General features: G+C 42.1%; 1 protein-coding gene across 3 annotated transcripts in view; it reads left to right on the forward strand.

Annotated features, from left to right (window-relative positions):
* The window catches only part of PAPLN (papilin, proteoglycan like sulfated glycoprotein), a 60286-nt gene that overhangs the window by 10732 nt on the left and 33169 nt on the right, over window positions 1–16385 (forward strand). For all 3 annotated transcript variants that reach the window (XR_009728921.1, XM_061376355.1, XM_061376354.1), the window contains exons 2-8: window positions 341–403; window positions 11477–11592; window positions 13186–13246; window positions 13528–13630; window positions 14507–14637; window positions 14978–15101; window positions 15866–15946. Coding sequence is in view for 2 of the 3 variants with exons in the window: in XM_061376354.1 (XP_061232338.1) it covers window positions 341–403; window positions 11477–11592; window positions 13186–13246; window positions 13528–13630; window positions 14507–14637; window positions 14978–15101; window positions 15866–15946 (679 nt within the window). In the remaining variant the exon portion in view is untranslated. The remainder of the gene's footprint in view (window positions 1–340; window positions 404–11476; window positions 11593–13185; window positions 13247–13527; window positions 13631–14506; window positions 14638–14977; window positions 15102–15865; window positions 15947–16385) is intronic.

Consider the following 16385-nt stretch of genomic DNA (forward strand, 5'->3'; position numbering starts at 1 on the left):
CGTTGGGTTGGTTGAAGTCATTGCAATCTTCAAGTATTTTATCATGTGTATAAGTAAAAGGGTGGGAGGGCAGACATGCAACAGCATGCAGCTTCCACTGTGCCTGGGGATGGTGTTCTCATAATACCAGAGGAAAGTTCAGGGAAATATTTGCACTCAGTAATTACAGTCTGGCTTTCTCTGCAGGGTAATTTCATTGTTGCAGTTGCCTTCATCTATCCAGGGAGTGTAGTGATAAAACTATTCTCCCTGCACTTTTGCTGTATTGTATTGTAGCTTTTCTCCATACAAGCAGCAAAGAAGCAAGCAACTCTGATCAATAATCTTTCTGTTCCCACAGGCAGAGATGAAGAGCTTGTTCCTTCTGCTCATGCTAACAATGATGCCACCTTCCGCATTTTCAGTAAGTAGAAGCTCTTCTGGTCACTGTTACAAAAATTAAAGATACTTGTGTTAACGGTTGTCAACATCTGTAACTCAAGCATTTTGTAGAAAGTATTCCTGAAAGAGCTAATATGTTCAAGTCATCAGGCCTACTGCAGTATGCTATGAAAAGTCTAACGTGGCAATTAAAATACTGGCAGTGCCTTTGGCTCAGGGGGTGTTATCTGCAAAGCTGCGGAGAGCTATCACTTGAAGTAAGAAGAATGAATCTTTGGTTATCTGATTTTCTCTTTTCTTTGGTCATAGTGGTGTAAGTCGTGGTTTAGCTTTACTGGGGGAGGTAACCTTTATGTAAGCTAATTTGATACTGTCTGAAAAAGAACACAGCTATTAGGAACTGGGATTCCTCTTCCTTTCTGAGAGAGAAGTCGGATCTTTCTCAGTGCAGCTTGAGAACAGTTTTTCTGAGTGTAACTTCAATTATATTAATGAGTTGGACATCTGAGGCAAAGGTGACCTGCTGAGCGGAAGTGTTAGCAAAAGAAGATGCAATATGTGTGTTAGGTGTAAAGGAACAGAAAGGGGAGGAAAAAAGAGGTAATTATCACCTGGAGTAAGTGTTTTGTGGAAGTAGTGAGGAATTATAAATATGCCATTAAAATTAATGAGTCCAAAACTTTTAATCTCTAGTATGATTATGAATTTCTGTACCCAGATTCAGCATTTGCAAATGCTTTTTAGGCCTTCTTTGAAAAGCAGGGATGAGATGCCAGAAATCAAGCAGAGTTTGTTAGTTGTCACAGGCATCCTATGTTACAGATGCAAATATGCTTAAATGAGATCTTGCTGTCTCACACCTAATAGAAGGTGGTGCTGTATGCCAAAAGAACCAGAAATGGAGCACACTATAGTCAGTCCACCTGTTCACCTGCCTGTTTCCAACCTGGTGATGTTTTGGAAGGGAAATGACTGAAACACCCTGCAGCTGTGAAGGCTGACATTCCTCTCTAGCATTAGACTCTCACTTGCATGCAGTCAATAGCTTCTCTTGAAGCCATGCTGAATGGAAGGAGAAGGTTTTGCTTGGCCACCACTTAATTTCTGTTTCCCTGATAGATATGCTCAATCTGTCAAGCCATGAGGAAGCAGGAAGATCGAGCAGCACTGAGACATTCTGCTGTGGTAATTCTCTTCTGTGAGGGAATAGAGTAATGGTTCTGGTTTCACATGGGCCATTCCTTACCAGATGCTAATGCAAATGGGCTGAACTATAACAAGAGACGGTTGGGCTGTGAGAGCTGGAGCTGGCAGGACTGACTGTAGTGATGGCATGAAAGTCTGTGCTAGGTCAGGCTATGCACCAGAAGAGCAGTGGAACTGCCTGAACTCCCTAAGGTGGGACACTTCTGAAAAGACAATGCCTGCATGTCTCTGTTTCACTGCTGTAGAGGGGGAGTGGTAGCCCTGCTGCTATACATGCAAATACTGTACTTACGTGGTGTGTGAAAGGAAGAAAAGGAGAGACTAAAAGCTGAGGCAGGGAATACTGCATGGTGGGAAAATAAGTTGGAGAATTGCTTGATGGTTTACACCGTTCTCCGTTCCTTTATGGCTTTACTGAGAGGGCAGGCTTATTGAAAAATCACTTTAATCCATGTCGCACAGCACTGAACAGGTCCCTTCCCTGTGCTGTTCTTTTGTAATTCCTGGTGGCAGAGGTATAAGCGATTGTCAGATGGCATGCTGCGTGTCCCCCCACTGAATCAGAAACACTTCCTTTAATTGTATAGTAGCATATCTCTGAGAAATTGAGGCTCAGTCACTTTAACTGTGCTAAAGTTACAGAGCAGCCTTGCAGCTGAGGCAGCAGCAATTGTTTTGATTTTGGTATCAAATGAGCTGCCAGTTTAGAAGCACATGGACAGAAAGTTGGGTCACCTCCAGTAATGAATAGTGTACACCCCAGGAAGAAGAGAGTGGTGGTAAAACTAAAAACAGTGGAAAAGGCACTGTTTATTCCAGAATCATAGAATCATAAAATAATGAGGGTTGGAAAGGACCTTAAGATCATCAAGTTCCAACCCCCCTGCCATGGGCAGGGACACCTTGCACTAAACCATATCACCCAAGGCCTCAGCCAACCTGGCTGAGCTGTTTACCTCTTAGATCCATCCTGTGCACCAGCACAGACAGTGATTGCTACCTGGACAAATTCTGTCCCAGAAAAAAGAAAACATGAACTTGTAAACACAGAGACTGACAGTGCTAATGGGAGTACAGCTATAAACCTGTGAACTGCAGGCTTACACAAGGATGGAGAAGATGGGTCTTCAGGGATTCATGTCTGTTTGTAATTAAAGGTTGTAGATTGATGCCTACTGTTTTTCATCACTTTTACTTTTGGAGTGGAGTAACTGAACTTGTTTTTACTTTATTGATTGTTAGGCTAGGGAAAGCAGCAATCAGAATAAGGGCAGAAATGTTGGGGCTGAGACTTTAAGAGCAGCTGTGGTTATTACCCACATCTTCTCTCTGCTCGCAGTCTGAGTGACTGGTTTATCTGCCAGACATTGCAGGCACCATTAAGGAGCAAGAGAGGGATTCCTGCTTGTCAAAGCCATTGGCTGCTGAGAGCTTGCTGCCCAGTGCTCCACCCCTGGTGAGACACACTACACTCCTTTCCTGCTAGAACATGGAGAGGGCCTTACCATACAGCACCTGCAGTGTCTGTCCCTTTTCACCAGGCTTTGAAGGAATTGGAAAAGAAGATTGCTCATTACTTGTAGCTCCTTTACTGTTTGTGCTGTCACAGTACTAGAAGCTACAGCCTGATGGTTAGAAGGAGTTGTGTTTAGGGGCTATGCAAACAGAAAACAAAGATGTCTCTCCATCTTTTATATGAGACAGAAGAGCCTTGTGCAACTTCACGCCATCCTGTCATTGCTTCTAGGAAGACTATGAACAGTGGCAATAATGGAAAATGTCTGGTTGAAGTGTTTTTCCTGTCGATTAGTGCTGCTGCTGATGGAACAGTGTTTCTAGTGATTAGAGAAAATGAATTCTAAAAGTTTTCCACATGAATAATTCTTCTATTATTGTGCATGTGTTTGGCATGATTGTGTGTATGTGTTGTACACTTTGGGGTTGCTTTATGTTTAGTAAACATGACATCAGATTTCTCTCTCCCTCAATTTCTATTTTACAAGTGTGATTTCATGTCAGCAAATTTTTGCACCTGGAATTGCTTCCTTCCAGATTGAAAATGTCTTATTTGCCTGTATCATGAGAATATTTCAAGGAAAAGCTGCTGTGCAGGGGAAGAGTTTTATGTAATCTTTTATTACCTGTAAGCATTAGCTAACAGTTAGATCATGTCCAGTACTTATATTTGCACCTAGATTGTACTTCAGGTGTGCTTACAGTAAGGGCTGGTCTGAGGCTTGGCTGAAAATCATACTCAAATACATTTAATCTGGGCAATATTCCTTTCTATGGGTCTGCATTTCTAGGTAAAAATGCTGGGTTTAATTTCTTCTAAAGAAATGAACATTGTTATTGTTTAAACACTGTTAATCTATTGATTACACTTCTAAACCTCTTAACTAGATCTGACAGAAAGGGTGGAAGGTGCAGAAAGACCTATGTTAAGGTCATACAGAAACTGAAAATTACTGTGAGGAGGGAGAAAGAGGAGGAGATTTTATTAATGTTCCTATTGAAGGTAGAAGAAGTGCACAAGAATGATTGTACTGGGTAATAATATACTGTACAGTTCATTTTGCCCTCTGTCCTATCTCTGGCTATGTCACAAACATGTCTAGAAAAAGCTATAAGAGATTTAGTAGGTAAGTACAGTTTTCCCCAGTATGCTTCCAGTCTCCAGTCATTTGTAGTTTATGAACCCTTTGAGGGGGAGACATCTCTGTTTCTCTTCCCTGAATTTGGTTAGTGTCTCAAAGCCATGTAGACTTCTATCATAACAGGATTTCTATCATAAGACCAAGATCCTGCACTTGAGTTATAAAGACCAGCTCATATGTAATAATTTTGTGTTTTCTCCTGTTCATCGCTTAAGTTACCTACATAAAATCGTAACTGTCATTGTAGTGCCAAGTCACACTATATTGTCCCTCAATAGTTCTTGTCTCTGATTCTCTGTTGTCCTTTATTACTTTGAATTACCCTTATCAGTTGCCTTTGTTACTTCTGTGGTTTTGGCATAACTTTTAAGTGTGTTGAGCAGTTAAGGTTCCTTACAGAATTCTGCTGTTAAACATCAGTTCTTGCAGTGGATGGAGATTTCACTCCTGCCTTTGTCTTTGGGCCACCTGCTCATCAGCCATGCAAGCGCTTTTATTCTAGCTGCTCAGCTTCCTTCAAATCTTTAGGTGAAGGAATTTGTTGGAAGCTTTTTGACAGTCTGAGTCTGACGTGTTTGTGAATCTTTCAAAGAACTGTAACAGTCTTCGAAGGATTTCCCTTCAAAAAAGCCTTGTTGACTTTTTCCCAAATAGATTGTGTTTATGCAGGTGCCAGCTAATTCTGTTCTTAATTATAATTGCTATTAATTTATCAGTAGACATCAATTTTACAATATGCGGGTATACGTTCCTTGGTTTCCTCTGGGATCCTTTTGCAAACTGGTGTCAGATTTTCCACTTTCCAGTAATCAAATGCCAAAGTGCTTTTAGCTGAGTGTGTTGTCTGCCAGTATGAAACAGTTTATCCATTTCACCCTCCAGTTCCTGTTAGGCCCCTTGGATAAACAACTTCTGATGACTTCATACTGTGTGTTTTGTCCACTTTTCCAAATAAGTTTGGGGTCATAAAGTTTTCTCACAATCCTCCTCTTTGTGGAGTTTCTGAATGTCCCCAGTTCCTTCCACAAGGATTCCAAGAATTAATTTGACTTCTCTGCAATGGCTGTACCTTTTAGACAGCTTTTTTTATACCCTAGCCAGCTTCAGGCCACCCAGATTTTCTGGAAGGCTTTCCATTTCTAAAGAGTAGCTATTATCTGCTCTGCACACTAGCTAGCAACCCAGCATGTGCCTGGTTCTGCAGTGGGTGTGCACCATGTCCTGCACAGCTGACAGGAGAGCAGGGGATGTGGAAGGAGCCATGTGTATGATGGGACAGTCCCATGAAGAGGTACAAGAGCAAGGAGTGTTGGGGATGTAAACACAGGGAATACGGAAAAGAGTTGGGAACAATATAGAGGAGGGTTAAATGGTGTAGGGAGACCCTGAAGTGTTTTGAGGAGATGAAGATGCAGGGGAACTGATGGGTTTTACTAGGTTTGTTAGAGTGGATGTGCTAAAAAGCCATGGCTAGGGTGATAGAGAGGAATGAAAGGAGATATAAGCAGTGAGTATAAACTACAAGCCATTAAAACTTATGGAGCCTTGTATTTTTTCCTACTCTTTGTGAAGCAGTTTGTCTTAATACAATACTCTCCTCTTCTGTACCATTTTGTATTTCACTTCCTGTTGTCACCATCTTGTTCACTTTCATTCTTCCTTTTCCTAGTTTTGCTTAAATGCAGTTCTTTGGTTGCTTATTCATTATTCATAAAAATGGTACTTGGCATTCTTCACCCTCAAAGCTTTTTTCAAGCCTGATGTGTCTGAGCCAAGATCAATGGGATTATTAAAAACATGTCTTGCTGATGTGGTTCTGATTAATTTGCTTAATTTTTGTTGCATTTTTGGCTAATAACATTGCCAGTTGCAGATGGATTTATCCTGAAAATGCATCTATTGGAATAGTAGCATATATCTACATTATAAACATGTGAGAGAAACTGAATTTTTTCAGCTCACTTTCAATTCAGTGTGAGTGTTGAATGCCACATGTCTTTCAGGGTTTAGCTATGTGGAAACGTTATAGGTGGTCATCATTATAGTACTGGGTATAGAAAGAAGAAGTAAATGCTTCGCATCCTGAAAAGCTACATGGTGTAAGCATATATATATATTATGCGTGTTGCCTTTGTCAGGGCCCTGAGGACACCGCTGGGCTTTCCTGTCCCTGACTGGGCTCCCCACAGCCCAGGACCCAATTGCAGCCCGCCAGGGCTGTCAGCTCCTGCCCCAGCAGTGCTGCAGTGGGGCTCTGCATAGCCCTGCCCATGCTGGCAATGAGCCCTGAGGAGCCAGGCCCACCTGCAGCTCACATCCCAGCCTGGCATTGGAAACTCCAGAAAGTAGATACTTATTTTAAAAATGGATGTAGGGTCACTTCAGAAATACTTAGAAAGCTTAAAGAGAGAGAGAGTCTGATTTTTGACTGCATAAAGTAACAGTAATACCACGTCACTCATTTTATCATTGACAGCAGTATTTGTTTTCAGCAGACAACAATTGTACTGTGTGTTGTGGTCAACTTCCAGTGTTTCCCTCCATATTCTCACTGTTGAAGAGGTTTGATTCAGGTCTGAATGGAGTCTAGTAACTGTGTGACACAGCCCAAGAAGCCACAGTAACAACTTTACCATGTCCAGAAAGGTACTTCAGTTGCAGCTCTATGGACCAAAGCTATGTGACCTGATGCTCTAAAAGCAAGTATTAGTCTTGTCCAAAACTTCTCCGGCATGGCATGGATATTGATAATCACATGCTTTGAGCAGCGATTATTGGAGCGATGTAATGTGATGTTTTGTTGCTGCTTGTCAGACTGGAAAGGCAGCCACAAAGAATCACAGAATAATTCAGACTATCTCTAGGCCCTCAAAGGTGCCCAAAGAGTAAGAGAAACACTATGGATAAGAACCTGGCTGGCATTTAGGTTGTTTGGACCGGTGACTACAGACCTTCACAGCTCACTTTGGACTGCATAGTATATTGATGTTTACTTTGATAGCTTGCTGGTATTTGAGCTGCCTTTGAGTTGCAACAAGGGAAATTATTAATGCTGAATTACTAGTCTACATTTTGGTTCTGTGAACTGTGTGGGTCACTGCATGTCTGCAGTGCATACATCTGGGGAGCACAGTCCTCTTCCCATGCACAGTTTCTTATCCATTTCATCGGACTGGCTGAGAAGTCTTTCGAGGGCCCTTTCTGAAGTTTCTATGTACTGCCAACGTTTTCTATCTGAGCTGACTCCCATTCATAACTCTTCTTCCAGTGCATGTTTCATATACAGAAATAAATATTACATTGTATATATTATCCTTTTCCAGAATTCTTTTGTTTGTGTCTGATGCATAATGGAATTGTCCTTGAAGACAAAGTCTGGAGCTCTATCGACTCAGAAGCATAGTATTTCTTACTTGCTGGCTTTATCAAATACAGTTGGCTTGATAACAGCAGATGCTGCAACTATATCAGCAATGCATCTGTCTAGGAACTGATGAAAGCAATGCAGTGTTCATAAAAATGAAATCAGTGCCTATCCTGGGTTCGGCTGTAACGGTTATTTTTCTCCTTCTCAATAGCTGGTGCAGTGCTGTGTTTTCGACTTTAGTCTGAGAACAACACTGATAACACACTGGTGTTTTTAGTTGTTGCTAAGTATTGCTTACCCTGATCAAAGGCTTTTCAGTCTCATGCTCTGCCTGTGAGGAGGGGCACGGGAAGCCAGGAAGAAGCAGAGATAGGGCACCTGACCTGAACTAGCCAAAGGGGTATTCCATACCACAGCATGTCATGCCCAGTATAGAAACTGGGGGGAGTCACCCAGAAGGCTGAGGTCACTGCTCAGGTTGTGCTGGGTATCGGTCAGCAGGTGGTGAGCAATTGTATTGTGCGTCACATGTGTTTATTGTTTTCTTTTCCCTTTCCCTTTTAGTTTTATATTCTCTTCCCTTCTTATTTCCTTTATCATTATTATTATTGGTGGCAGCATTAGTGGCTTGTGTTATACCTTAGTTACTGGACTGTTCTTATCTCAACCCGTGGGAGTTACATTCTTTTCATTCTCCTTCCCATCCCTCCAGGAGCAGGGGGTGGGGAGGAGGAGGAAGAAGAAAGGAGAGCAGTGAGCACTGAGAGCATGTGGTGCCAGGGTCACTTGCACCATCAATATGCGTGTATTTCTGTTGTCTTAGCAGGCAATAAAACTAGACAGAGCAGTTGGCCATTAAGCGACAGTCCTTTCTGGAGTTTTTAGAAGTCAACTAAGATGGTTGCATGCATTTCCTGTCTTTTCCTGAAACATTAAAATATATACTTAATGCAGATAAGGGAATTGTGTTCTTGTATGCATGTTAGGCTGAACTGAGGGAGGGATGGAAACAAATTGGTAACAGTGATGAAATTTGTAAATTTTTAGTTCTGCAGTCCAGGAGAGACCAGGATTTAGTTGTCCTGGCTGACAACAGATAAAAGCATTCCAGAGTCGGAAGAGAGCAGAAAGAGGCTTTTGGAACAGAAACTAGCTGACAGCACCTAAAAGCATGCTGTTATCAGCTGATGTAAAAATAGATTTCTTATTTACTATAAATACGCAGCTTTGTACCTGGTCGTATACACAGGCATGCAGCTCTGAATAATGAGGACACAGCACAGATTTCTGAATGTGGGAGTTGGGCCCCTATTAAAATATTTCTCTAACATTATAAGGCCTTGGGAAGATTGTTCTGGCTGATGCTCCTTTTAGGGTATACATAAATGGAGTGATACTGAGAAAATGATTGTTCCTGTACTCTGCAGATGCATAAGCCTTATAACAAAGAGTCCCTGCAGATTTACTCTCTATAGGAGGAATAAAGAATGCTGCTTCTGTAGGAGGGATATTGGAATATTTATCAGGTTGGTGTGTGTGTCAGGGAAGGGCTTTCTGTCCTAATTGCCATCCAGTAATCTGACTTTCAAATGCTCTTCCTTTGGGTTTTTATCTACATGTTTTCTTCTTCCTTATGCTGACTGAACGGTGCCTTGTTTCCAGGGTGAGCTAATACTGGTCCTAAATCAGTCAGTTGATACAGAGGAATAAGACTGCAGAGAAACAGAGTGGTAGCATGTTTCATTCTTTAGAGAATAAGGCAGGGGGGATTACAGGGGGAAGAATTGGGTGATTGAAATAAAAACTTGGGAAAATAAAATGCCTTGCTGAAAGCTGAAACACTGTTCATGGGATTACTCCCAGAAAGGCAAGTGAGAATGAAGCAAACAAACACTGAGCTCAATACCTGGAATGGAAGAATGGGAGAAGCGTTTGGCAAGGGGTCAGGGAGATGTTGACTTGACAGAGGGAAGGTATGTACAAGTGGCTGTGACATGAGTAGTGCCATTGGGTGAGCAGGGTGAAGGCAAACAGAGTTTGACCAAACCAGAAAACTTGTCCTGAAGGATTTTGGTTGCAGAGGTATTAGAAAGAATTGCACAAAACTTTTGTGAAGCGAATTAAATAGCATGGGCTAGGAAGAAAGTGTTTCACATTAGAGCAATATAGATAGTAGTCGGGAAGAATCTGGGATAACTCTGCAGCTAAGTAGTTGTGGATAATTTGGTAATAAGTGCATAAATATGATCAGCTAATACATCTGACTGTTGCTCTGTCAACAGCAGGAAATCATTCTGTGAAAGAGAGAAACAAGACTGTAACTCGGAAGCGTACAATCAGGCAGGGAATATGTGTAGAAAATTACAAAACCTGTTTAAGTTACAAGGGAGGATTAACTTGTGCATCTTGCCTGAGTTGGATTCACTGGATAATGTATTAGGCTAGCTCCTATTTCTAGGAGAGACCTGGATGTCTTATGTAAAAGCAGTTATCAGTTAACTGAAGTTTTTAAAGTGAGGAGCTTGTCCCTTCTCTGTAGGCCTTGGAAAGTGACCTGGGTGGTTTCATATCCCTGCTATGGTAAAATTCTCCATTTCTAGGCTGTTCCTCCACTCCAGCGGAAAACCTATTTACTAGCTGAGTGACAATCAGGGAATAGTTTACATGAGGATGCATGAGGGACAACAGGAAAGAATGGAAACAAGAGTACAAACCAGGAAACACAGAGGATGGGAACAAAGGATGCTGTGTGCAAGTCAAAAGGAGCTGTATGAAACTAGAGGATGTATTGGCACCCACCCAGACCCACAGTTTCGTTATGTAGGTCTGGTGGGATACTCTGCACATAGAAGGGAATTAGACTACATATCAATATTTTTTTGCCTTTTGTTTCTCTGCCTGTCCACTCTTCACTACCCCAAATGTTCAAGTGCCCAAGTGGTATGCATTACATTCTCAGTTGTATAATATACACACAAACTGCCCTACAGATGCAGCTGCACAGCAAACCGTCTCCTTACAGCATCACTCCCTGTGTACCCCTGCATTTACCTTCTTTTCCCAGGCAACATTAATCCTGTTGCTTCTTGCAATTATTCTTTTTCTCAGAATATTGCTATTTTGTTTCTGCTAACCCCCATGTCCTGTTGTATGTGGATCTCATCAGCTGCAGTAGGTCCTTTTTTCCCGAAAATACGATATTTCACATGTTGCTGAAACAATGTTATTTTGGTTGCTTCCATTGCATTTGTAACTTCTTGTCTGTATTATCATTTCTTCTAATGCCAGTATGCCTTCATACTTTCTAAACACAAAATTAATTAAGGCTGTAGCTAATGATGATGCAGACCTTGACCTCATCATTAGATACAGTTGGGTAGGGAGAAAAAAGTTCCATGTATAGCATTTTGTTGCAATAGAAAGTGTGTTCCAGGGGGTTCTTTACTGCTTTCTTTACTTCTCTTAAGCATCTGTCTTGGAGCCAAGGATTTGGGAGTAAGTGGCTCCATTGATCTGGTGTGGAGTGACAGTGTTCATAGTCCCTGAAGTATTACATTTGCCTTTGCTGCCTTGCTGAGAGGGAGATGTTATCCTTGTTCAGGTGGTTATTCAGAAGTGCTGAGATTCTATGAGTAGGCGAACTAACAACTTAAGGAAGATTAAAAAGCTGGATGTGCTATGTGGCTTCAGGAAGCTAACACTTGAAATATTTGAGGCTTGACTTTTCTGATGTAGTATTCTCTGCCACTTTTCATATGAGGAATACAGCCCAGCAAGAGAACACATAGGAGTTCTGCTTCATTTTCGTGGCTTTTTTCCTGTGTTGCCATTGCTGTTTGCTATGTCTGTGGGGTTTTATTTACAGGGCCACCGGATGAAACGGCAGATTGATGTCTGGGGGAGCTGGGGGGAATGGGGCAAGTGCAGTCGGAGCTGTGGCGGTGGAGTCAGCTTTCGGCAACGGCGCTGCTACTCCCAAAGGTGAGGGCTAACTTCTCTTTGTTTTCTTTAAATGTGTTTTTTCTGAGCTCCTGCAATAATGTACCTATACATATGCAGAACAAAAATGACCTAGTGTTTGATTCCAGGGGGGATTCAGGTGAATAAGTCACCTGAGTCCACTTGGAGATGATCCTCAGCTTCAGTTTCATCATCATTGTTTTGAGTAGTGTCCACTTCAACACATCCTTGCTTTGGCTTCTTTGCTAGAGCACAGTGGTTCCTCTGTGAGATCTGAGGCCGTGCAATCAGGGGATTGGTATGGCAGCAGCTGTTCAGTCAGGTCTAGTGTGGCAAGCCTGTGGGAGAGGAAGGACAGTTCAGAGTAGTAAGTTTCTCTCCCAAGATCCAGTGACCATGCCAAGATTTTCTTAGGGTAATGATTCCTGGGAAACTAAATTGTCTCAGAAGAAATGTAACAGTAGGGTTTACTCAAGCAGCATTAACACTGTGCCACCTCGTTTGCAGCTGGGTTAGATGCAGTGAGGATGATTACTGGGAATGGACCTCTTGGGAATAATGCACCTTAGAGATCCTGTTATGGATAAAAACAAAGAAAACGGGGGGAGGGGGGAAGCCAGACTCTTAATAATATCCTGAAAAGAACAGCCTCTCTTTATGTTTAGAGAAATGAGAGTGGGATTTTCAGTAGAAGAATCCAGAAGAGCACTGCTTCTTCCCACCCAGAATAAAGAAAGGTCTCTTTTGAAGGCTACTTGTTATGGTATACACCTGCCAGAATCCCTTCAGGCCTGTTCTCCATTTTGGGAGATATTAGACACTGGTTGATGTTTCAGATCAATTTCCTCTGTATCTGTAACTCTCTGTAATTCTCACCTGCAGTAATCATAGGATCATAGAATAGTTAGGGTTGGAAAGGACCTTAAGATCATCTAGTTCCAGCCCCCCTGCCATGGGCAGGGACACCTCACACTAAGCCGTGTCACCCGAGACTCTACCCAGGCTAGCCTTGAACACCACCAGGGCAGAGCATTCACAACTTCCCTGGGCAACCCATTCCAGTGCCTCACCATGCTTACAGTAAAGAACTTCTTCCTTAGATCTAACCTGAACTTTCCCTGTTTAAGTTTAAACCCAATTTTAATTTGACTGGAATGAGAGTGTCTACAATTTCCATAGGCACATTTACCTCTTTGTATCAATCTGCATGTAAGCAGCACGTTAGGTGATGTGTATACCTATCCTATATTGGCCACTAACCTCCTACTGCTCATGTTTGTGTTTTGGGTATTGGCACCGTGACTGTTTGGTGGTGGACAAAGGACTAAAAGCTCCATTTCCGTTATTTAATTGAAACATTATCCTGAAGAGCTATATTGCAGTTGTTCATGGTGTGTGTCTCATTCATGCCAAAACCCAAGTCATAGCAGAAAATGGCACTAGGAGATGCTGGCTGACTTTGGTGGAAAGGTAATGCATTGTAGTTATTTTGCTGTTTCAGGAAACTGTGTAAGGGTGATATGTTTGATGTGAAGGTGATTTCTAATGTCTGCCATGAGATGGTTTTTTGTGTCTATTCTTCAGAGAGCTTCATGTTGGTTTTCTGTCTTTCAGGGCAGAAGTTTCTTCCAGTTGTGTTGGACCAGCTCGAAGCTACCAGTCATGCAACATTCAGGTACAACATTCTGCTTGTCCTCTTCTTGGTTTTTGGTTGCCTGTTGCTCCTTTTCCCCAGACAAACATCACTCTTGTTCAGAAGTAATATGTCATTATTAGTTTCTCTTTCCCTGGCATCACTGGTGAATGCAGTTCATCAACAGTACCCTTCAAAACCATATTGAATTTATGCCCCTGATCTTATATGGGAGCAATGTAATAAAATACCTCTTTTTGTTGTGCATTTAACTTTTCTCCTTTTTATGATGGCCCAATTACGAACATTTTCCCTTGCAACAGAGCTGCCCCGAAGGCTCCCGGGATTTCCGGGCAGAGCAGTGCGCAGAGTTCGATGGGAAAGAATTCCAAGGAAAGAAATACAAGTGGCTTCCGTACTATGGAGGTAATGATAAACATGTAGGGTTACACTTTATCCTTCACTATTAACAGTATGTTTTGAAGTAATTGTAATGTTTTTGATTGTAGTACCCTTACTGGGGGGCAGAGGCTTGCATAGGAAAAATCTTGTTGCCAGCTACAAAACATTCCTCTTGCAGACACTGGATGCACAGGCCAAGAGACAGCTCCCATTGCAGCATTACATAGTTGTCTCTTCTAACAGCCATTCTTTCAGAAACTTAAGAAAGCTGTAACTGGTTGCAGATAAGTCTTAAAAGTATCAGAGAAGCAGAAGCTGTGCTATATTTTTCAATATTGGGAAAGAATATTAGCATGGCACAGGAGAATCAAATGCATATAGCTAATAAGTGCTTCAGGAAATATGACATCTCTTTCTATTGGCCCATGCTTTCTTGAAGAATCTGCTCAGAGGGCAGGTGTAGAAACCAGAGGTCCTCATTCTGAACTTTGGTATGTTGTTATTCATAGTTGTTTAAGAAATCAGGAGGGATTTCGAGATAGGTTTTGTTTGTTGGCTGTAAAGGTAACAACTCCCTTGTGTTCTGTAGCAGCACATGTTCTCATTCTTGAAAGCATTGTGCCTTAAAGGAGCTTAAGAACAGTCCTGCTAAGGAATATAACAGAGTATCCACCTGGCCCAACATCCCCCTTCCACCACTGGCCAGTCGAAGTGAACAAGGAGATGGCTGTATATACTGGGGCTCTACCAGGGCATTTTTCCAGCCCCAGCAGTCTGTGACCCAGAAATTTGTTCAAAATCTGCCACTTAATGAGTTATGTTTCTGCTCCTGTGATCTAAAACCAAGCTCCTGATGCATTAGCCATATAACACAATGTTTGTTTTCTTCTCTCCTACTAGCACCTAATAAGTGTGAGTTAAACTGTATCCCCAAGGGAGAAAACTTCTACTACAGGCACAAGGAAGCGGTGGTAGATGGGACTACCTGTGAACCTGGCAAGCGGGATATCTGTGTAGAAGGAGTTTGCCAGGTTAGTTACATTGTTGTTTCCTTGCTTTACTATTGGGTCTGTCAGTCTTTCTGTTGCTTCCTTTTGTTCTACTTGATCTTTCATAATAGCATCAGAAAAGGAGAATCATTTCATTACCAAGGTCCCGAGGAGCATGTGGACAGCATTTATCTATCTGTCTCTGAATATGAAGTAGAAGATGCTAAGCCTATCCTTTCTCTGACAACTCCTTCCTTGCCTTATCCTGACTTCCCAGACTCCTTAGATTCAGGCTTTCTCATTAGATCAGTCCAGCATTTGGCCATTTTTTCTTTCCTCTGTCATTACTATTTATTCATATCAATGTTTCTGTGCTCTGCAGGCTGTTGGCTGTGATAACATGCTGGAATCTGCCAAGAAGGAGGACAAGTGCCTTCAGTGTGGAGGAGATGGCAGCACTTGCTATGGTGTGAAGGGCACTTTTGATGTGCCCAGCCTCCCCAAAGGTACAGATGCTCTAGGTGGTTTGAGCAGGTGAGGAGGAGAGAGGTAAACCTAAAGACAACTGCTACAAAAGCTGGTGGTGACACCTGATCGCAGGATTGTCATAGGCAGGCTTAGGCGTTCATTTGAAATGTTTGTATAGCATGTAGCTCTTCAGCTGCTTTAGCATCAGAATATTTACTGATGGACTTATCCTAGGAGTCGCTTCCTTAGCCTCCGCACAGATTGAAGCACTTGCCGTGCTGCTGGTGTTTTTCCGTGGTCAGTCTTCAGCAGGTGCTATAAATGTGCCATATGAACATAGCTATATACTGCCTTCATAAGGCTGCCTCCCTCTCCAGTCTTGATAGCCCCACCAGGATTAGTGCAAGGCTAGAAAAGGGACTGCCTCTTTTTCATCTGGCCAATTTTGAAAAGTGTCAAGATAACAACTACAGCTGTGGTCAGATCTCTCTCTGTTTGAGCTCCAATATGATGCTCACTGAAAGTCCAAAGATTATAAAACCTGAAAAATGGACTTCATACTGACCCCTGTGCTTACTTTTCTGAGGTGTGATTAGAACTTTTTATACATGGGCTGACCGGTGGATACTGTAGGGTGAACCTAATAGAATGCTGATAAAGAGACAGCTGAAAATCTTCAAGCCACCATCATAAAGCTCATTCAGTTGTTCCGGCACCAGTGAAACAGTGAGCATCTTTGGCACTGAAGAGTGACTGTGTGGCATCCACAGATACTGAATAATGCCTTTCTGGTCTTTTTCAGGTTACAATCAAATCTTCATAATCCCTGTGGGAGCCACAAGCATCCGAATTAAGGAGGTTAAGCCCAGCAGGAACTTCCTTGGTAAGACTGATGTCAGAACTTGTGTTTCAGCCCATTTGAATTCCAGCCATTGTGTTAAAATAAGGAGTTTAGCTGATATAGCAAAATTTCACTATGAGCACTGCTCTTTGCTTGGTGATTGTAAATCCTAAGAACTGCTGCCACACATAAGTTTGGGATGGGCTTCTTTTCCACATAGATATGTTTTGGGTATTTCTCTGTACAGTCTCAAATTCTGGTCATGCTGCAGAGTGCAAAAAAAAAGGTAAAAATGTCCTCACCTAGCTTTCTAGGCAGGGCTAAGAAAATTCCAGTGAAGAAAGCAAATACTATTCTGCTTTCTGACTCTTCCATTGCCCAGTGCTTCGGACAAATCTGGCTGGTGATGTTCGCCTTTGTACAAAATTCGGATGCAGCACCAAAGGCTTTATTTTCTGAACAGAGTATCTGATGAACAGGA

Source organism: Neopsephotus bourkii, unplaced genomic scaffold (genome assembly GCF_033783945.1).
Source record: "Neopsephotus bourkii isolate Nb327-2 ecotype Australia unplaced genomic scaffold, CSIRO-AGI_Nbou_v1 NB_1707, whole genome shotgun sequence".
Classification (NCBI taxonomy): domain Eukaryota; kingdom Metazoa; phylum Chordata; class Aves; order Psittaciformes; family Psittacidae; genus Neopsephotus; species Neopsephotus bourkii.